At 32.4% G+C, this 23,299-nt stretch overlaps 1 protein-coding gene across 6 annotated transcripts in view; it reads right to left on the reverse strand.

Annotated features, from left to right (window-relative positions):
* LOC128188553 (uncharacterized) overlaps nucleotides 1–23,299 on the reverse strand; it is a 132,496-nt gene that overhangs the window by 54,263 nt on the left and 54,934 nt on the right. For 5 of the 6 annotated variants that reach the window (XM_052859681.1, XM_052859709.1, XM_052859717.1 and 2 more), the window contains 5 exons: nucleotides 21,626–21,871; nucleotides 21,308–21,486; nucleotides 17,708–17,792; nucleotides 4,298–4,540; nucleotides 3,304–3,479 (listed from right to left, as the gene is read on the reverse strand). In XM_052859681.1, coding sequence (XP_052715641.1) covers nucleotides 3,304–3,479; nucleotides 4,298–4,540; nucleotides 17,708–17,792; nucleotides 21,308–21,486; nucleotides 21,626–21,871 — 929 coding nt within the window. The remainder of the gene's footprint in view (nucleotides 1–3,303; nucleotides 3,480–4,297; nucleotides 4,541–17,707; nucleotides 17,793–21,307; nucleotides 21,487–21,625; nucleotides 21,872–23,299) is intronic. The other variant, XM_052859699.1, reaches the window with a different exon arrangement.

Consider the following 23,299-nt stretch of genomic DNA (forward strand, 5'->3'; position numbering starts at 1 on the left):
GAAAAGCTTAGTCGTCTTAAACGGGAGGTTGAGTCCGACATCATCATGATTCTTTCGTGCTGTCGAGGATTTTTCTTATTTAGGTCGATTAATGTTTCGACCAATCGATAAACGGAGTGCGTAGATTTCGGTCCTGTCAGTTTCTACAGAGCTATGAATTACAATTAATTTTCTTTAGAAATAGAAGGAATCATGCTTGGTGGATGTAAACAAAGAAGTTAACTCAATGTACAACTTCATCAAAACACCATTTTATGTTCCTGTCGGCTGTGTTTTGTTAAAAAGGACGTTTTAAACAGACGTTTTCTTATATTTTTGTATTGAAAATTGCTATGTTAATATTTAGATTTTGTTTTTTAATTCTTTTTTCATGATGTCGATTTTGCTTTAAATACTGTTGCATGTGTTTAAAAGGTGTTAAACAGTCAAATTCTTGATTAGTGGTCCGATTCCTTGTAATGAGCACAAGTGAATTTAAATATGCAGAAAGTCACTATCAGGATGTTTATTCAGAAATGATGTAATCATACTCTTTTCCTTTTCTAAAAATTAAAACTTCCTATTTCAAGTTATATATTTAAACTAAGAGCCAGAACAACAAAATAGTCATGGAATAGTACATGTACCAATGAGATAAAAGGAAAAAGTGATTCCTATTACAGCTTTACTCCAAGCTAATTATCCATCGACGTGATTTCTAACAATACGTTACAAACAAAAACTAGATGATAAATAAAATGTATATCATGTTCTTGCATGGTTTTTTTTTTTAAATACAAGTTTCTCAAGTCGCAAGCAGTATGCTTAAAAAACGTGAGGAACTGTTATCGTGCCAGTACCTACGGTGACACAAGAGTTCGGAATATTTTTCCACACATGAGTAGTTTGAGATATAATTTTTTGCCAAAAATATTGGCATATCATAATTACATCTCATTTTTTTATTACCATGTATAAAATTATTGACTCGCTATATATATTTTCTGCTTTAATATCGATAAACCATGATCGTAAAAAAACATGTTTAATATTATAAACGTTGGATCTACCTCAAGTTGTATGTCACAACTTATTTTTTAATTCCATTAACATTAATAAATCAATAACTCTGTAATGGTCAAAACCAATTTTAATACTTGTTCATTATCTTGTGACCATTACCGAAGAACTTGAGAATTAGACAGTTTCACGATCCCGTCCGAACCTCAGCTTTATGTTCACATTTATTTTAGTCGATGGAGCGGATTCATAAAATTATTTACGGCTTTAATGAAGTGTGTAAGATTTACAAATGATTTTGGAATGTATGATACATAGAAACTAATTATACAGCTAGAAGACAGCGCACTTATGGTGTATTTAAATGCATGCATGCTTCGGATTATGGACGGTTGAGAGGTATCTTAAACTCATGGTGAAATATACATTCAAAACACGGAATCAATCTCTGCAAACTACATGTTTTCTCTATAATACTAAACCTACGTATTTGCTGTGGAATGGTCACACACAGGTGATAAGTGTCTGGATATTATTTTTCGGGTGTGGGCATGCCGAAATGTGTAAGCAAAGGCGTGGGGGGGGGGGGGGGGGGGGGTAGGTTGGTGCTTAGCAATTGTAGTAAAACAATCACAGTAGTTTTACAAAAATGTGTCTAGAAGTGATCGGAAAGTAAAAATATCCCACATACACTAAAAAAATACAATATTAAATTATGTGAAATTTATCAATATTGGAAGGGGGTAAATATCATCCGATCCAGGGAAGGTACACTATTTTCCATAAATTCTGCATAAAGTCGAATGGAAAAATCTTTTGAACAGAAGGAGTGTTGTAAAGGACATGATCTCGGCAGTATATTAGAATTATCTGTGATTGCACAGGATAAAGTCTAGTTACTTCTGAAACTATTCTTAAAATTTCAAAAGAATAGTTCAGTACTGCTACTATAATTGTATCAATAAGTTGTACAATGGATCACGATTAAACACAATTGTATAATACGTTACTTCTGATATTGTTCCCAAAGTTCAAGACTAAAAATATGACATACATGTATTTAATAATGTCACGAAAATTGCACGTTTAAGGACAAATGCTACTAATATATTTTAGTTATTGATTGATTATATGGAAAATCAGTGATTATGTGAATAAAATATGTTCACATAGAATATTCCACTAACTGGGTTTCTCATTGATATCCCAAAATAAGCTGAAACTAAACAACCGCCATAAAAATTTCTTTTTTTGAATAATCACTTTTCACTGGCAGACAACTTCGCTATCAGTAGAAACATCTTTATTTATGATTAAAAAAAACAACAAACCTTTGTTTTTTAAATAAATGAATCGCATAGGTGCAAACATACAACTATAGGTAACAATGTTATAAGGTACTGATAACAAAGTGCTGAATTTTACATTTAAAAAACGACTAATTCACAGTAATGATTGATGACCTTTACTTTAAAAACTGTGGACGTTGCGTGTAGGAAACACAACGTCCTGATTTTCCTTTTGAAATAGCATCACTGTAAATGGACAAAAACTGTACTTAGAATAAGCGTATAGCCATAAAATTTTAGATTTGAGAACTTTAAGATGTGTTTAACTGAATTATGTAAAAATGTGTAAAAAATGCCATAAGCACCCTTTTCTCATGGGCGCAATCATATATATTCCTATGTAAAACTTAGAGCCTCCATTGTGGCCCCACCCTACCCCTGGGGGTCATGAATTTCACAACTTTGAATCTACACTACCTGAAGATGCTTCCACACAAGTTTCAGCTTTCCTGGCTTTATGGTTCATGAGAAGAAGACTTTTTAAAAATTCTCTAAATTGTTCATTAATTTCTAATTATCTCTCCTTGAAAACGGGTGTGACCCTTAATTTTCACAACTTTGAATCCCCTTTGCCTAAGGATGATGATTTGTGCCGAGTTTGGTTGAAATTGGCCTAGTAGTTCTTGAGAAGATGTTGAAAATGTGAAAAGTTTACGGACAGACGGATGACAGACAAAGTGTGATCAGAATAGCTCACTTGAGCTTTCAGCTCAGGTGAGCTAAAAAACAACAAACTTGACATTTAACAGAAAAGTGATGTCCGATTTTTACAAAAAATAGATCCCACCATATGGCATGGCTTAGCAGAGTGTGTGTTAAAATTTCAAGCATCTGCAAAATAGTTCCTGAGAAAAAAATGAGAGAAATATTTGTTACAGACAGACAAACAGAAAGAAACATATGGGTAAAACAGTATACCCATCTCTCCTTTGGAACATGGATATAAAAAACAAACCTGCAAAGATGCAAGCTGGGGCAGTGAGACAGCACCATGTAACCAGTTGTTTCCTTGGTTTCCATACCTCCACCACAACCTCTGGGTGCCACTTGCTACCGTGGAGACATTGACATTCAGGGTGTTGATGGTGGATCCATACATGTGGTAATCAAATCGAAGACATCCACCATTAGCTACAAATATCAAGAGTTAAAAGCATACATGTTAACCTCCAGTGGTGAAAAATAGGTAGAATTAGAACTCAAAAGTGGTAGCATTGTGCGCCACCTTTTTCGCGCATATTTCAAAGCACAGATTTTTATATACTACACATATGTACTAAGGATTTCTGATTAGTAATTAACAATATCAACTAAAACTTAAAAGACTTTTGAAATCTAGTATTATCAACACATGCAATAACAAGTGAAAAGCTGTTAATATGACAGCAAACCGGGTTTTCTTTTATATGAACTGTATCCATAATCCATGTCAACCCTGAATTGATAAACACATCCTACTGTATCAAGTGAAATGGAGTACCCTATGTGTAATATTTTGCAAAGAAATGACAAAGTTCAAAAGCTGGTATTTTTTCCATAAATTTTTAGAAATTAAAATTCTAGCAATATGCACACCTCTCTCTAATATATGTACAACTGATCTGCGAAAGAATAACTTCCTATCTTGAAAACTGTAGAAGGAGTTATCCATACAATGAGGGTACCCTATATGCAATATTTTGCCAAAAAATGGCAAAGTTCAAAAGCTGGTACAAAATGGTGATCTACCAAAACAAGGAATGTATTTTGAAGAAAAGCAGTAGATTTTGTTATAAAAGCAGTAGGCGGGAGACAGAGGTAAAAAGCAGTAGACTTCCGCTTAATCGGTAGAGTTAACATGTTAACATGTCCTTTAAAAGCGGGTTTTCTTTTATGCTTGATAAATCAAATTAAAATCTAATTATAACCGAGACTTTTCCCTTTTCTTTAAACATTAAAAGTATACATACTTGTATTCATTTCTGAGGACATCAACACAGCATTCTGACCGTATCTTTTTGAGGTAGTCTCTATGTACATGTAGTAGGATCCCTGAGATGCTGAGGATGGTCCTGTATTTGAACTTGGAGTATACCCAGATCGTCGGGTCCAATCAAAGTTGTCAATGCCGTAAACTTGATTTAGATTGCAACTTCTATCATTTGCCCAATTGGTATATTCAAACTCACATTTCATCTGGAATAGGGAAACTCCTGGAAAACAATACAAAACCTAAATTGAACTAAAAATACATAACTTGTATTACCCAGTTCATAGCAAATATTTTAACATTATTTTCAATGTAAAACAGTTTAATCTGTTGACTATGAACCTCTTGTTCATTTATCTCTTGAAAACTACACAAAATGATAAGATTAAAAGTTCAATACTAAAAATTAATGTAAATATCTAATGGATACTTTCAACAAAACAGTTAAATTATGGCATATGATATTGATATATTGTTCTAGTTCAAGAAAAAGTAACTTGATAATACTTTGTAGGGAAAAATACACTTTATTCATTCATCAATTATATATAAATTGGATACATGTATAGAACGTAAGTACAAGAGGACAAATCCCCAAATGTCGAAAGGTTAGGGGGTATATAACATTGAGTTATCAATCATGTAAACTGATCCAACATGTTGTCATTATTCCTATTGGTGTTATAAAGATTCCACGTAAGCAATCGATGCTGCATGTGGCATGTTTTAAATGAAAATGCATCATTATCATAACTTTTTTTCACTTTAAACTTCAGAAACAATATATTTGAAAACCTCTTTTGAATTATACAGAATTAATTCAAAGAAGGGAGATGCATTTTCAAAGTCAGAACCCCAATTTTTTGTGGAACACATGGAGGTACATTTTTAAGCATGTTTTGTCATGCTGCTTACTCAAGAATAATTGCCATGGGTTCATGACATCTAGCTATATTGCTATAAAGAAAGTTTACAAAATTGGACATTTTTGGGAGTTGATTTTAATCAACTCTCCAATGCACTTACTCGGGCAAAGCGAAAGTGAAACAGTGTTTGGACCTAAGCACAAATCAATTATACCGCTGACAACACTTAGTTCTTGAAAATAATCAATAAATTCGATGCTATGTATTATGAAGCATTGTTTTTCAAAAAAACTTAATATTTATAAATACCATGAAAATAGTAAGATTTTAAATTGTACAAACAGTTTAGATATTTTTTAAAGTCGAATGTATTCCTACGCTAGAGTTCAATGTAGTTTTGTTCAACCAGACGCTTGGCTGTCTCTGTTAATATCCGACAAAACAGAGTCTCTCTTGCTCGGAGATCATGAATGGAGACAGCCGAGCGTTTGGTTGAACAAGACAAGAGTTTAATCTTGCCTGGATCTATACAATTTCTCAGAAATATTTCGATTACTGATAGTACTTGCCATGCAAAATCACATATCGTTGATTTTGAATAAATGATAATCGATAAAATCAACTCCCGTCAGTACTTCAGTACTTTGGTTGAGTACTTGGTACTTGTCAGTTAAATGCATGTTACCTCTTTACCATTTTATAAACGAACAACTATTAAAAGCAGTTTTATCACATCTTAAATAACAATTAATTGTTATGACTAGTTTTGCAGCTACATCTACCTAAGATCAGCTGTAAAATTCAAGGCTATTCTTGACATTTGGCAGAATTTCTCAGGTTATTACATTCAAAACCTGTATCAGCACCTACAATGGAGAATTGTTTGCATTCGATCCAAGGGACACCTCACAAAGTACTAAAGGTAAGCGAATTTTCTTATTGTGTTGAAAACGGCGAGTTCCACCACGCTAAGCCAGGTAACTCTCATTGACATCCTCCATTTTCCTGTGAATACTTTTGGCCTGACACTGTATTTGTATATTCATCAATGGATTATAAGTGTGTTATGAACAATTTAAAGCTTATACTATGTGGAATAAGGATTTCCATTTTCCAGAAATATTCTCTCTCATTTCGATTAATATTTTTTCTCCTTATCTTTAAGTTTCCCTTCATTACCAGAATTAATATTGTTTCTTTTTCTAGTTGCTGTAAAGTTCAATGACTTAAAAGGGAAATGATTTTAATCTTAAATTTAATTTCATTCCCATAAGTTTTGAAACAATGCAGTTTACATTAAGCATGTAATTAGGGCTTTCGGTCGAAAAGACCTATTGTTTTTGTCTTTTTTCATTATTAGGGTCTTCCGTCTTCAGCGGAAGACCCTTCTATTATTGTAATGTTTCTTTTTCAGGTTTTTAGGGTTTTCCGTTTTTCAACGGAAAACCCTTCTGTTATTCTACTGTTTCTTATTATTATTTTTTTTTTTTTCCCGCAAATTTTGTGCACGAGATTTCTCGAACATTTTTTGTCTGATTGCTATGAAACTTTCAGGGTATGTAGATGATATTAATATCTCTAGACGTTTTTTTCAAATTTTTTAAATTCACTTCCGGTTATGAGTTATTGCCCTTTAATTGAAAATTGGGGGGTCTTTTGTCCAGAGTTGATCTCGGGAACTACAGATGATAGATGCATGAAATTTGACGAAATTGTCGGTAACATTTTATAGTTTTGCTGGCATGAAAATTTTCGTAATTTCTTTGTTAGTTTTTGAGCTATTTGTCGCCAAAGTTTAAGATTTTTTCGGGGCTGAAATTTTGTTGCTTTTTGTATTATAACCTTTAAACTAAAAATATTTTGTTAATACATATAGAGCAAAAGTTGTTTAGAATAACGAGAGCTTTCATTTAAAATTAAGAAAAAAGGGCTGGCCCCTATAATTAGGGGTCAGCAGCTCATACACGTATTTTTCTGATAGCAAAAATCGTTATCATTTTATGAAAAAAAATGAATTCAGTTATTGTTAATATATTGAATAATGTCATTTGGTATCAAATTAAACAAGTTCTGTGCTATATTTTTTTTCAAATTTCATAAAACAAATATGTGAGAATCGTACATGAACGAGTTAATATGTCTACATAGACACACAAGCGAACAAATGCCACATTAAGGCCCAGGCATTTACTGCATTACGTTGTGTTGCGTCTTAGATAAATTGTTGTGATTCAATTTCATTTTTTTCATCTATATCATTTATGAATTCAATGAACACACATTATTTAAACGTTCTATGTGCAACTATTTGTCGGGGCGCCCCTGTTTGTAACCCCCGCGCGCGCGCCGAATGTAAACAGTAACGAACGGCATTGTACAGCGAGAGCCGTAATGCAGAAGAGAAGTTGTGTATTCTTTCGGTGTACACATGCATTTTCAATTTACTGTGAAACATATGAACATGCACAGGGAACAATACTACATATTTGTTTAAGGAGGATATTTTTCTCGTGTGAATCGTTTACGAGGAAATTCTGACAGCCACACTTCTGTTGACGATCAGCCGTTGATAAGCTACGAGTAATAAAGGAGAAGAGATGGACATTAAAGTGTGTGATTTATGTGGATGTTACTGAAGAAGGTGAGGCTTTTACTCCTTTTAAAGTTTCTTGTTAACTGTTTAAAATTTAGTATATAGTATAGATGTACATGTAAGTACGTGCACACTGTTAGATGTTTTTGTAATGGTGTGGGTGTTTGTTTACTAACGTGTAATTTTTACATGTTTCATGGATGTTTAGACTCGCTCGAGATTCATGGGGGACTGGAAAGGGTAACTGAATTTATCTATTTAAAAAAATAACAGATTGTGAATTTTCAACTCAAAATTCAAAGCAGGGTCTAATTAGAAACATATCATATATTCTTGTGCAGAAGACTCCAAATGTAGTCATGAATACCCTGTAGACATAACTTCAAGTAAATAAAATTGTATACTTCAGACTTCAGAGTTAAAACATGATTTTAATATCTTTATGATGCCGAACATTGTATCATTAAAGAGGTTTAGCAGACCAACGGGTACCCAGTACATGTACTTGTACATGTAGGTTACAAGTTAGAACTATGCCTACCATTCTACCAGTTCACATAATTTTTCTTGTTTAGCAGTTATGATGTGTACTTAAATTGTCCTTGTTAATGTTTTAAATGTAATTTTTTATTCTCTTTTTTTAATCTGACTACTGGCAGTACTGGCGTGCGAGCAGTTCTCGCCGAGGACCATTTCTCGCTGGTGCACTGTTACATCATATTTTCGTATATAATTTTATGTGTTGATAAAATGACGTAACAATGCACTGGTGAGAAATGGTACTCGACGATAACTGATCGCACGCCAATATTGATTAATTACAGACAAAAACTGAAGGTTGCAAGTGTTATTTTTTATTGAACAACATTGTTTTTAAAATAATTCTTTATATATGTGACGATCAGACCGGTTTGAATACCAGTGCCAGATAGCTCAGTTGGTAGAGCACCTGACTAGAGATTCAGGGGGCCCAGGTTCAAATCCTGGTTTGGTCCTTCATTATTTCTCCCATCCTGTTACAATATTGGTGTTGTGACCAACCCCTGGAACTAACAGGTTAACTCGATCCTGCCAGGGATGATCTTCGAGGGTGAAGATCATTTAAGGGGGAGGAATGTGACGGTCAGACTGGTTTGAATACCGGTGCCAGATACATGTAGCTCAGTTGGTAGAGCACTTGACTAGAGATTCAGAGGGCCAGGTTCGAATCCCACTTTGTTCCGTCGTTATTTCTCCCATCTTTTACATATATACATGTATATCAGATATATGACAGATGTTTAAGGTCATCGCATGTTTTGCAAGATGCAATAAGTGTTAAAAACCTTTACTTTACAACAGAATACATTTAAGTGAATATTAATGTTTCTTGTTATTATTTGGTGTGGTTTTCTTGACAGTGTCGCATAAACAATTTACCCGCTCCTAAAACACAAACTTTCTTTTTGTGGATTCAGCGTACCGCTGATTGACTGCTGTTGCAGCAGACAAATAAGATATGCACGCACAAAACACAATGAACTTATCAGAGAATGAGTTGAGTTTATTTAAACTGTTGGAATTTGGGTTTTTTTTTTTTAAATGTATACTTGTGACAAAACATATAATATTATGTGGTACATACAGCTGTAGCTTTATGAAGAAAATTTTGGTTAGACCATATATACCTATCGTGCAAGTAAATGATATTTACAAAAAACTTGCAATTTATGGCGCACGAAATATACGCTAGTTTTATAAAGATTGACATACATGTAATGTACCACATTCTGTGAAAAATAATCTATTAAAAATTCTTCATTAAGTTTACTCATACATGTTTTATGCTTATTACATGTAGTATTGTTTTTAAAACATGTAATTTATAAGAAAATAAACAAAAACCCTCGCTAAATTTATTTGCAAAAAAAAAAACACAGTAGAATTGATAAAAAATGGTATACCAGAAGCTAATACCAGTACATGTACTTTGACGCTGTTCGGTGGGTAATATTCGTTTGTAATTTAATACGAATTGAAATATTGACTGTTGCACTACAAGTACGGTAATAAACTCTCTCTCTCTCTCAAACTCTCTCTTTCTCAATTTGATAAGTGTTTATACCTATGAAAATTTTTTAATATTTTATTATGACTTGATATGCAAATTTTTGATCTTGTACTGCCTAAATGTTATGTCATGTATTGGGATATGTCATACTTATTACACTGCATGGTCAGTGTATTTTTTACAGAAATACTATGCATTTGTTAATGTAAACACAGCTATTACTAGTACATGTATGTAAACACAGCTAATTATTTTTTTCATTTATTTCAGCTCGAAACAGACTCTTGTTACCACATGGCTTTTACCGGTACCTGTTGATTCTTGTGGGTCAGCTCCTGAGATTAACCTGTCACCTCTATCCACATGCATATTCCTTGTGTTCTACAGACTATTTACCGGTAATTCAAATTAAATCCGATAATGCATGAACAATAATGGAACTTGAAGAAAGCATCATGCCATGTTGTGGTTTGTGTTTGATAAGAAATTATGAAAACAAAATTAAGGCTGTTTAAAGAAATTCATAATTGCTGTGAAAATTTGTTTTTCAATAAAAGTATGCAATTATGTTTCCTTTATTTTTTATTTCATAAAGATATTTAGATGTGTTTACATAATTGAACCCCCCCCCCTATTTAATTGTCTGCATTAAGATTACATGTAGGATATGTAAATGTACATTTGACTTTGAAATAACATCTGCTATGATAATTACTTTTGAAATGAACAAGAAACAACCTATTTCTACCTTTCTAAGGTATATATGCATAAAAAAGTAGAAAAACATGTCAAATTTGAACATTTTTCATTGAAATCAACTCTGTCTCCAGCTACCTGGGTGTGTTTGAATTTAATTCTAATTTAAGGCAGATGTCTAACTTGTAGGTTGTAACTTACTGTTTTAGCATGGTTAGAAGGAGACTAGAAATCAGAATAGATTAGATATTCACTAAATATGATTGTTAGCTTACTTTTTTCATGAAAACAAGAAATCACAAGCAGGACAGCTGTCTATTTGTTAATTAAAATGGTACAAATCATACAATAAACAAATAAAGATCAAATTTTAGAATCATTGATGATTGTTTTCAAATATGTGTGAGAAATTACTCAAGGAAATTGCCACACGTTTCATAAAATTAGGTAAAACATTTCAAACCATGACTTTTTATGAAAATCAAAAGATTGGGGGGTGGGGGGTATACATGTAAGGGTATTTCTAAGTGATGTGAAGCTTTTATCATGATTATATCATGTAGGCATATGTTGTATTGAATAAGGTTTCTTTTTAAAGGTGGTTGAACAAAAGTTGACCTCTAAAAGGTCAGGTAAAGATGTTTTACTATGGAGAACCCTGTAAATCTGTGTTTACTAAAGGAAATTGGAAATGGTGGGTTCACTTAAATGGCCATATTTTTATTAAACCTCAATGGAATTGGCAATATGTGGTATTCTTTTTCTCAGAATTGCATTAGCTTTCTTATTCTAAGACAAACTGTCTTTTCATAAAAATGTTAGTGTACTAAGTTAAAGGTACAAGGAACAGTTTCGGATAAAGTACCGTCAATATTTTTGTAAAATTGAGAGTGACTGTACTTGAAGGTTTATCATTGTTGCGTAGATTCATGAAATGAATTTTAATGATTATCAATAGTTAGAGGGATGTCTCTTGTTGGAATTGGTAAGCAATATTAAGGCCCCTAATTTTAAGTACATGAGAAGCAGAAATAAATTGTGAAACTTGCGGCTATGACAGATATGTTGACTTTACAGTGAAATTGAAGGTTACAAACGGGAGGTTATATAACATAAAATGTAGGTGGATGGGATATTATATGCCTATTTAGTATTTACTGGGTATGAGGACAATAGCAAGTTTATTGTCCCCCAAGACAGCAACTATTTAATGAGGCAAAGCCAAGGGAAATAGTTGCTGTGGAATGGGACAATAAACTTGCTATTGTCTGAATAGTCAGTTAATTGGTATTTCATTATACAGAAGAAAACTTTATTTGTCAGCGATGCAGAATTTCTTGATGATAAACAAATTAGAGTTAAATCAAACTTTGTATTTAATGCGGCGATCTTATTAGGTCAGAGGTGTTCCGAGTTTAAGGTGATATGGGACACTTCCATGTTGTGACGTATTGTTTATCGAAATAAACAATGAAATAAAGTGTAATTATATAAGTACATGTAGTTTCTTTTCAAAAATGGTCACCTAACTCCTTAGCACAGTGGGTTAGAGGGTTTACTAGGAACCTGTAAGTCATGAGTTCGAATCCCGCTGGGGTTTTTACAATTTTTACCTTTTCAAACATTTTTAAAAGCTATTTTTTGGTTAAATATTGTAAAATTTGAAAATTCTAAACCGGTGAAAAGTTTTCAATTATATACATGTAGTACTTTAATCCACATTAATATCGACAGATGTCCCATACCACCTTAAAAAGGAGGGAAATCAAATTCTGCTGATGAATGGTTTTGATGACTATTCACCATGGGCAGATAGCATGGATACTATTTTAAATTAGATAAAAAGGCATGTTTATGCGGGCGCCTTCTAGTGATCAATTTGTCCGTCTGTCCATCCGAGATGGCTTGACAGGAGCATAGCTTCTCTCCCCTTGGCCCAATCTGGCTCATACCTCATCCACAGGGTTCCTTTGGTTGAAGGATGTGCAGTGACCTTGAACCATGTTTTTAGGTATAAGGTTAAGGTCATAGCAGAATTATATATATAAAATCCTTGTCTGGGGCATATCTTTTTTCCCTTTGGTCCAATCTGGCTAATACTCACAGAGTGTCTCTATGGTTAAACGATGTGCAGTGACCTTGCATGAAATTTCTAGGTAACGGGTGAAGATCATATCGGATCATGCAAAAATCCTTTTTTGAGAGCATATATAATTTCTACTAACCCCTATTTGGCTCAGACTTCACATAAGCAGAGCTTTTGAGTAAAGGGTGAAAGGGTGTGTAGTGACCTTGAACCTATTTTCAGTGAAAAGAAACTGTGAAGGTCATACCAGAATTATATTTTTAAAAATCCTTGTCCGGAGTATATCTTCTCTCCCTTTGCTCCATTCAGCCTCATACTTCACCCACATGATGCCTTTGTTCAAAATATATGCAATGACCTCGAATGATATTTGTAGATGAAGAGTCAAGGTCATATCAGATCACACAATAATCCATATTTTAAGAGCATAGATATACTCTCCTTTTAGCCCCTATTTGGCTAATATTTTACCTTTACAGAGTTTATTGGTTAATGGTGTGCAGTGACCTTGAACCAAGTCTGTCAATGTGAAGGTCATAGCAGATCTTTTTAAAATTAGTTTTAGATAGTAGATTATTTTCCAAATATGCTTAATCTTGGTCAGATTGAACAAAAATGCATGTATGTTAGGGGGAATGAAATTGAATTAAAAGTTCTATGCCAGCTGGAAAAATTTCAAGTTATAGGTCAAGGTCAAAGCAGAATTCTCTGAAATAACATAAGCGGGGCCCTTTGAAATGTTCACCATTTCAATGTTGTCTGGTTCATAGTAATTTTACATAGAAAATATTCACAGAAGTACAGTAAAGTAAACTTTACATCGATAAGTTTCTGACAATTAATGACGCAACGAGCACACAGTACGAAAGGTCAACCTTTTGAAAAGCAGTGAAGAGGAAGAATGCTCAGAATTATGTTTTAAACAAAATTGATTTTTTACATAAATTTTAATTTTGCATTCTGGGTTAAGAAAAAAGATGTTAGTTCGAGGTAAAGTAAACTTGTACCTAAAATGAAGTCAAATTTGTTAAGTCGTACTTAAACACATTGTTTTTTTTTGTTAAGTCGTTCTTGAAATGGTTATGGGTTTTTGGTTAAGTCGTACTTAAAAACATTCGGATCATGTTAAGTTGTACCAAGAATCATTCGATTTTTTTTTATGTTTTTGTACTTGGGTTTCTTTGTTACTAGATTAAGAACTCTGCTTCTTAGACGTACTTCTAGCGTTGCTTTCGACATTAGCGGAAAACCCACTCGTTGCTTTGCAACGAGCTTTGCTCTAGTTTTTTTTTCTTTTTCTTTTCTTTACAATTTTTGTGCAGAAGATTTCTCTGAGATGGGTGGTCCGATTTTTGTCAAATTTTCAGCATCGATCTATTATTATATAAACTTGATACGCTTTTTTTTATTTTGTAAAAATCACTTCCGGTTCGGACTTATCCGCCATTTTGTCATTTTTTAAAAAGTTCTTGTCCACGTATCTCCTCAAAAACGAGCAAAGATAGAAAGCTGAAATTTTCAGGAATGATAGAGGACATGAACGTCTAGCCTCACGAGGAAAATCATTGTCCGGAAATTCCGAGTACGGAAGCTAGCTGGGGTCAAAATATAGGACACGTTTTTGACGAAAACGTCTTGTCCACGCATCTCCTCAAAAACGTCCAAAGATAAAAAGCTGACATTTTCAGGAATGATAGAGGACATGATCGTATAGCCTCCCGAGGAAAATCATTGTCCGGAAATTCCGAGTACGGAAGCTAGCCGGGGTCAAGATATAGAACACACTTTCGATGAGTTTTCATTGTCCACACATCTATTTGAAAGCGAGAAAAGATAGAAAGCTGAAAACTTCAGGAATGATAGAGGACATGATAGACTAGCATCACGAGAAAAATCATTGTCTGGAAATTCCGAGTAGGGAAGCTAAATTTTAAAACTCATATTAAATGTGTTATAATGACCTCAGACTAATTTTAAAACATAATATCTAAGTTGCATTTTAATTCTACGTCTAATAAAATCTTTTTCCAATTGATGGGATGAAATTTAAATTTTTTTGAAAATTTTAAATTTGATTAAATCGTTATAAAATGACCTCAGACTAATTTTAAAACAATATCTAAGTTGCGCTTACAATTTTTTGTCCAATGAAATTTTTATCGAATTAATTGTATGAAATTTAACTTTTTTAAAAATTTAAAATTTAATTAAATCGTGTTAAAATGATCTCAGACTAATTTTAAAACATAATATCCAAGTTGCACTTACAATTCTGCGTCTGATGACATCTTTTTCGAATTGATTGGATAAATTATAAATTTTTAAAAAATTTTAAATTAAATCTTTATAAATTGACCTGAGACTAATTTTTAAATGTAATATTGAAGTTGTGCTGACAATTCTGCCTCTAATGACATCTTTCTCGAATTGATTGGATGATTTTTAAAAATTTTGAAAATTTTAAATTTAATTAAATCGTGTTTAAATGACTTCAGACTAATTTCAAAACATAATATTTAGGTTACGCTTACAATTTTAAGTGTGATGACATCTTTCTCGAATTGATTGGATGAATTTTAATTTTTTAAAAAAATTTAAACTCATTTAAATTGCATTAAAATGACCGCAGACTAATTTTAAAACATAATATCTAAGTTGCGCTTACAATTCTGCGTCTGATGACATCTTTCTCGAATAAATTGAATGAATTTTAAATTTTTAAAAATTTTTAAACTCAATTAAATCGCGTTAAAATGACCTCAGCCTAATTTTAAAACATGATATCTAAGATGTGCTTAGAATTTCGCGTCTAATGACATTTTTGTCGAAATGATTGGATGAGTTTTAAATTTTTAAAAAAATTTAAACTCATTTAAATTGCATTAAAATGACCTCAGACTAATTTTAAAACTTAATATCTAAGTTGCACTTACAAATTTGCGTCTGATGACATCTTTCTTGAATAAATTGAATGAATTTTAAATTTTTTAAAAATTTTAAACTCATTTAAATCGCGTTAAAATGACTTCAGCCTAATTTTAAAACATGATATCTAAGTTGTGCTTAGAATTCTGCGTCTACTGACATCTTTGTCGAATTGATTGGATGATTTTTAAATTTTTTGAAAATTTTAAATTTAATCAAATCGTGTTTAAATGACATCAGACTAGTTCTTAAACATAATATCTAAGTTGCGCTTTGAATTCTGCGTCCAATGACATCTTTCTCGAATTGATGGGATGAATTTAAAAAAATTGAAAAAATTTAAATTTAATTAAATCGTGTTTAAATGAGATCATAAAAATTTTTGAACATGATATTTAAGTTGCGTTTTGAATTCTGCGTCTAATGATATCTTTGTCGAATTGATTGGATGATTTTAAATTTTTTGAAAATTTTAAATTTGATCAAATCGTGTTTTAATGACATCAGACTAATTTTTAAACATAATATCTAAGTTGCGCTTTGAATTCTGCGTCCAATGACATCTTTCTCGGATTGATTGGATGAATTTAAAATTTTTTAAAAAATTTAAATTTAATTAAATCGTGTTTAAATGACATCAGAATAATTTCCAAACATAATATCTAAGTTGCACTTACAATTCTGCGTCTAATGACATCTTTGTCGAAATGATTGGATGAATTTTAAATATTTTGAATTTTTTTTTATTTTTTTTTAAATCATGTGAAAATAAATTATTGGACGGAAGACCCACTCGTTGCTCGCAACGAGATCGAATCTAGTTATTATTATTATTTTAAGACAAATTTCTGTCAGCGATTTTTTGAAAACTGGAAGGAATATTGATACAAGTATACATTGGTCTTACAGCAAATATATCAGTATATGAAATGTAAGGTTTTGAAGTTCCGGTTCCTGTACTTCCGGTTTTTACAAGGAAAATTGCAAAAATTGATTGAAACTCAATACTTTGTTTATTTTTTAATGTAGAGCATTCAAATTCTAGAACTAGATTTATCATAACTAGTTGTACAAAATTGTAAGCGTAGACAACTTTCTATCTCTTACCATTTTTGAGATATAAAGCCTTAAAATTTAGAAAAGGGGGATGGAAATCCAAAAAAATTCAAATGACCATTAAAAGTTAATATGACGCCTGAATATTATTTAAATGGACGTAATCAACATATATTTCAAGTTTCATAAAAAAATGAAAATCGTCTATGGGAGTTTCAATGTTACACAAAAATCACGCGTCATTCGTTTTCTCAAAAAGTTTCCATTTAAATATTACAATATTTTATCTGTATATTGACACACACAATGCGCAGACCGGAAAAAGTTTTGGGTACACAATTCGAAAAAATTAGGGATCTGCAGGGGCCAACGTACAAAACGGACCTTTAGCTGTTACTTTTTTATTTCTCTTCCGATTTTAAAATCTTTTCAGTTTATTGTTCAGAATAAAGAGCACAATCTTCAAATTGTGGTCCGAGGGGCCACTTTTTGACTCCTTATAGGGGTATGGAAGGCCCAAACATCATCACTTGTTTAAATTTCAAATTTTTTTTTAGTAAGAGTTATCTCGCTTTGCTGTAAGAATGTAGAGCATAAATACTGTAGGCATACCAAGTTTTGTGTCCCAGGAATGAATACTTACTTCAATATGATTTTTTGAAAATATTCTTCTGGAAATTAGAAGTGTAGCTTCTTGTAAAGTTCTGGAGTTATCTTTCTTTTGACATTGCACTACTCATAAATTCCTATCTAAGCATCTGGTTATACAAAGGCGTTCAGAAATTTTAGAAAAGATTTGAGATAAATTTTTTGACATTTTAAATAAAAAAGGGAAAATAGGGCTGTCAAAAAGCCCTTACTTTTTGTTGGAGACAAAAAAAGTTCTAGTTTTATTTTGTATTTGATAGTTGTAACTTACAAATACTTACAATGTTTAAATATATAAACATTCATTGATTTTATTTTTATTCTAAGTCACAAAATATTAAAAGAAAAAAAAAGTCTGAAGTAGTTTTTCCATTTAAAACAGAGTTTGTGGACTTGTCCAATCGCAAAATGAACAAACTACTTGACACATGTTAATGTTGAGCCCTGTTACAATGTAAGTTTACTCTAACCTGAACATTCTGTAGGCCTTGCATTAACGTTATCAATGGCAATATCTCCTGTATAACTGCTGCCAGCCGTTGCCTCAATCAGAATCTGTAAGAAAGTAAATACATTGATCATACAATTACAGTATTTTGTTGTTTACTGTTGGGTCATACTTTTCTGTGAGTCAATAAAGGCAAACCAATTCAATCTCAGTCAAGATTACCATGTACTTTGTTGTCTATATGTCTAGTAGTTTAGAAGAAGATTATTAAACAACTAGACAACATTGATATGGTGACCATCTCAAAGGGCCCCGCTTAAGTAATGGACAATAGACTGAAAAGCCTTTCATATAATTTTGCTTTGACCTTGACCTATAAGTATGAGCCAAATATGGCTAAGTGGAGAGTATATACGCTCTGAAAAAAAGAAATTTTGCATGATCCAATATGACCTTGACCCTTCACCTACCAAATTCAATCAAGGTCACTGCACATCCTTTGACCATAGGCACTCTGTGAGTGAAGTTTGAGCCAGAATGGACCAAGGGGAGAGAAGATGTGCTTTGGACAAGGATTTTCCATATAATTCTGCTACGACCTTCAGCTTCAACCTAGAAACATGGTTCAAGGTCACTGATTACCCTTTACCCAAAGGTACTCTGTGGGTGAAGTATGAGCCAGATTGGGCCAAGGGGAGAGAAGATACGCTCTGGACAAGAGATCTTGGCTGGACAGATGGACAGATTGAAGGAAGGACAGACGGACAGACTGATCACTATAAGGCACCCGCAAAGCAGGGCCCTAATTAATACTTTTTATTGATCATAAGTTAAAGACCAAGAAATTCCTGTCCAAGCACCATAAAGCCTGAAATTTCTGCAACCAAATACATGACAAATTTGGTAAAGGTATCCTTGCTTATCATAACCATATACTGAGTTTATCTACTGGATGCCAAAGAGAAGATTTTTTTTAAAATTTACCTTGTTTCAACATGTCTAAAATACAAGGTTACTGTCTTCAAACATCACATAAGCGACATTTGGGCAAGGGTAAGAAAGCATGACAGAGGGCAATGCTTACCTAGGCCTTTTACCCTTTTTACCAAAGCCCAAATATCACTTATATTTCAAGAAGGCTATCATATATTATATCAATATTCAAATATATGCCCATCGAACCCTCTTAAAAGACAAACAATGTTTATGATTTTACCATCATATTGGGAAGACATTTAAGTGGAAATCAAAGGCCTGAAGGGCCACAATTGTGTCGAGTTCAAATTAATTTGAAGAGTACAAAGCTGAACAACTTTTTTAATAAGTCAGAATAAATTATGGTATTCCATCATTGATCACACATACACTTGATTAAAAAAATCCTTAAACAAATTATGATTCTGTAACTCTTAAGATATGTACGTACAATAACATGAGACCAACTTTTCTTAATGTTTTGCTGGAAAATAATTTTTTTTTTTTAAATTGAGTCAGGCGGTCAATTTAAACAAATAAAATTTAATATAGATTTTATGCAGTCAACTAAAATAATAAAAATATCAAAATGAACTGGGATCTCTTTTATTATCAAAAGCCATTTTAATTTGGTTATTGACCATTCATTTAAAAATTGGTATCAATTATAATTCCTTTTTTAAAAACAAATATATTAGACAAAATACATCTGTCGACTACTTTCAGATAAATAAAAAATATGTTTTCATCACAAAATTAATCAAATTTCAATTCATTACAAATTGACTCACCTTATTCCTAAAAAGTTTTGAATGTTACTTAAAATTTTTAATACCGAGCGCAGCGAGAGGTGGGCGAAGCCCGCCTCGCGAAGCGAGGATTAATGGTAACACGTATATATAAGAAAATCAGTAAAAAATAAAAGTTGAATCAGGGGTACTTAGGCCAAAAAAAATTTCTTCCAGCCCTGGGTTGCTGCCATATTGGCAGCCATTTTGTTTTTAAAAAGTTAGTTCGATTATTGATTGACTGGTACTTATCGATGTTTATTGCCCCTGAACTCGATTGAATAAGTTCCAGTGTTTCAATAGAAGGTAATTTAAATTAAAAGAAATTAAAAAGGGCACCAGATAAGTTTCAAAAGTGCTTCAATCAAGAAACACGACTTGTTCTATGTATGTCTTATCAAATTATCAGATGGAAAATAATTACATTAACGTCAAGAAACTGATCTTTTAGATTCTAAATAAAGTATTCAACTTTATTACATTGGCATTCATATGAATTAAATTGATGATCAATGAAAGAGGAAATTCAAAAAAATTCGGAATCACGTAACTCTCTTTGCTTATTTCCGAAGACAAAACTTGAACGTTTTACGTCTGAAATATGACGTCATAATGTACACTGAGCACGCGACGTTTAGTTTAACTTTGACGAATGATTTGAGTAGGCAACCATGCTGGCGGATCCTACTTGGTGCGATTTAAATAGATTTTATTATACAAAAATCAAACTGCACTGTGTTAAATCTGCGCTCCGTCCAACGGTCACACCGTTTACATATTAGAAATATTCTTGGAGTTAAAACATTGTAGATATTTTTTTTTTCTCTATTCAAATAGAATTAATAAGTATTAAAAGTATGATTGTATTTAATTCTATATTTTGTACATTGCTGATAAAAACTCTGTCTCTTATTATCAATTGATTCAAAAATCCTATGGGTCCAAATGACCGGACCGAAAAGATCAGGGGTAGATATAAAAAGGCCCCCATTCATATCGTTTACAGTTAAAAGTGAAAGTACGCTAGTTGGTTTAAAGTTACTTAGATTGATATAGTTCTGTGCAGGAAGTTTTTTGTTTCTAAAAGATCAAGCATTTGTACAGTCAACATTCGATATGGATTCAAAATAATCTGTTTTGCAGGCAGGTATATTTTATAAACAAATTGAGTATGTAGGCCTAACTATCGCAAGTGCGTGAAGTGTATTCATCCGCTGAAACCAAGACATATTGTTTACAATAAAATATGAATATTGTCAAAGACATTATAACTATTTGTTATCTGCCAACTTGTTATATTGACGTACAGTTCTGTTCTAAATGGAAGCAAGTCTTCTTTTATTTCTCAAATACTAAAGAAAACTTTGCACTCATTTTCGCGGATTTATTGATAGCATGCGTTGTTCAGCTCCTTACACTTCCGGTGGACGTACGATCCCTAGATGGCTTTTGAGCTTCGCTTGACGCCATAAAAAAAATTAAATGAATTAATGTTTTGTGTTGAAATTCTATAAATGAGTTAAATTGTACTGTGATCCTTCTAGCAACAAAACGGTTTTTGGACATGAAGTTTTAAAATTTCAGCCAATATTAAGGACAAATAGGTTCCCAAATGACTTTCAGAAAGCCCTTCACCAAAGGGTGCTTTGTGCCAACTTAAGTTGAAATTGGTTCAGTAGATCCAAGGAAGATAAAACTGCGAAAAGTTTGTAACAAAATCCAATGATCATATGGAAAGACAGATAGGTAGCTGGATAGATGTCATAAATTTGTGATCATTAACACTAAAGCTTATTTGAACCTCTATGATCAGAAGAGCTATAAAACCTTCATCACACAGAATCACTGATTTTACTAACCCTCAAGGAGGAGCTTCTGGGTAGAGGAACAATAGCATTTGACCACACATTTCCTTGGTTTCCATGTCTCCACCACAACCTTTGGGTGCCATTTTCTACCGTGGAAACATTGACATTCAGGGTGTTGATGGTGGTTCCATACATGTGGTAATCAAATCGAAGACATCCACCATTAGTAACTAAGTCAAATGAAAAAGGCATGAAAATTAGAAGACATCCACTTTTAGCAACTAAGTTAAATGAAAAATGCATGAAAATTATTGTTACAGTATCTAAAATATGCTCTAGTCAGCAATATATTTTCCATTGTGTACCTACCGGTATTGAAAGTCCTGGATATCAAAACATGATTTGCATTGTTATAACTATTAGATGTCTCAATGTAGAGATAATATCTTCCATCAGAAGCATATGATGGTCCTGTTGAAGAACTCGGTGAAGATCCTGAATATCGCCTCCAATCAAAGTTGTCATTGGTCATTTGAGTTAGTCCACAACTCAATTCTGACTCCCAATAACTTGACTCAAAGCTGCAGTTCATTAGGTCAGCACCTATATCTTTACCTTAAAAAAATTATGAAATTTATTATGAGAACCAAAATTTTAATGTCAGATGTTGAAGTTAATATTTGGTTATATAGAGCCTACAATTCTTTAATTTGTTATGTAAACAAGAAAGTGAGAATGGGAGAAGTTACTGACAGAGCTGAAAAAATTTAAACAGGTAATCACAGATAACAGAGCTCACCAAGACAAGACATCACCTTTACGAGACAACCTTTATCATATTAATATAAGAAAATCATAGCTAATGATTTTTTTAATAAATATTGGATACTGAAATGTAGTTTGACATAATATTGTATATTGTTTTTGCTTGGACTGAAATGTCACATTTTCATTGGTTTAAACATAGCACGTGATTGCCTCATATATCTCTATATTTGTTTTGTGAGAATTAATATTAGGCAATATGGCCGACATTGGTCGACGCTTCGCTTACTCATTTCGACATTTCATAGTATTTAATACATAAACCGCATGCCGTAAGTTCTTAAAGTATTTGGAGTAGTTGCCCTTTGAAATTCTTTAAAATTAGAGTAGTTGCCCATAGAATATTGACGTCACATTGTTTTGTCTGGAGCAGAACATAATGGCAGTGTCGAAATTTGCTCAAATCTCTGCAAAGTAAGGCCAGCATTTTTTTATTGTTAGGTTTACAAACATCAAAATGATAAAGTTCCGTAGGAGGAGGAAATAAAAATAAAAATAAATATCTTTTGACCTACATTTTTTTTATTTTTAGGTTTAAGAACCACAAAGTTGTAAAGTTCTGTAGGAGAAAAAAAAACTTTATTGACATCATCTTTATTCTAATAATATAATGAAAGACAACTGCATGATAGTGGTGTGTAACTGCATCAAGTGTAGCATGTGAAAAGTATGTCATCTGTGTAACATATCACTGAAATAGTACAATAGAATATTAGACATACAGCTTTCATATTACATGTACATATAGCAATGTCAGGGGTGTGCAATTACAAAATTTGGCCACAAAGTTACTAGCCCAAGATTCAAAGTTACTAGTCAGACTATTGTCAGACATGTCAACATTTCATTTTTTTTTTAAAAACCTAAATTTTATGAACATAAAGTCATAATGTTTTCTCCTGTATGATACTAGTATATAATTATTAATATACAAATATACAAAATATTTTTTCTGCAGTTAAAAAATATTCAACTTCATTGATCTCTCACATTTTATTTACAAAATTGGTTTGGGTGATTATATGTGAGAAAACTCAAACATAACATTGTGAATGTGAACAGACTCTATAAAATCACTGCAACTATATGTGTGCATGTATTTTATCCTGTTGAATTTCCATGTACAAAGTACAACTATGCAAATAGTTATGTAATGGTAAATTTTAAATGAAAATAACGGAAAATGCACAAACAATGATATGATTTTTTTAAAATTCA

Source organism: Crassostrea angulata, chromosome 1, assembly GCF_025612915.1.
Source record: "Crassostrea angulata isolate pt1a10 chromosome 1, ASM2561291v2, whole genome shotgun sequence".
NCBI classification, from domain to species: domain Eukaryota; kingdom Metazoa; phylum Mollusca; class Bivalvia; order Ostreida; family Ostreidae; genus Magallana; species Magallana angulata.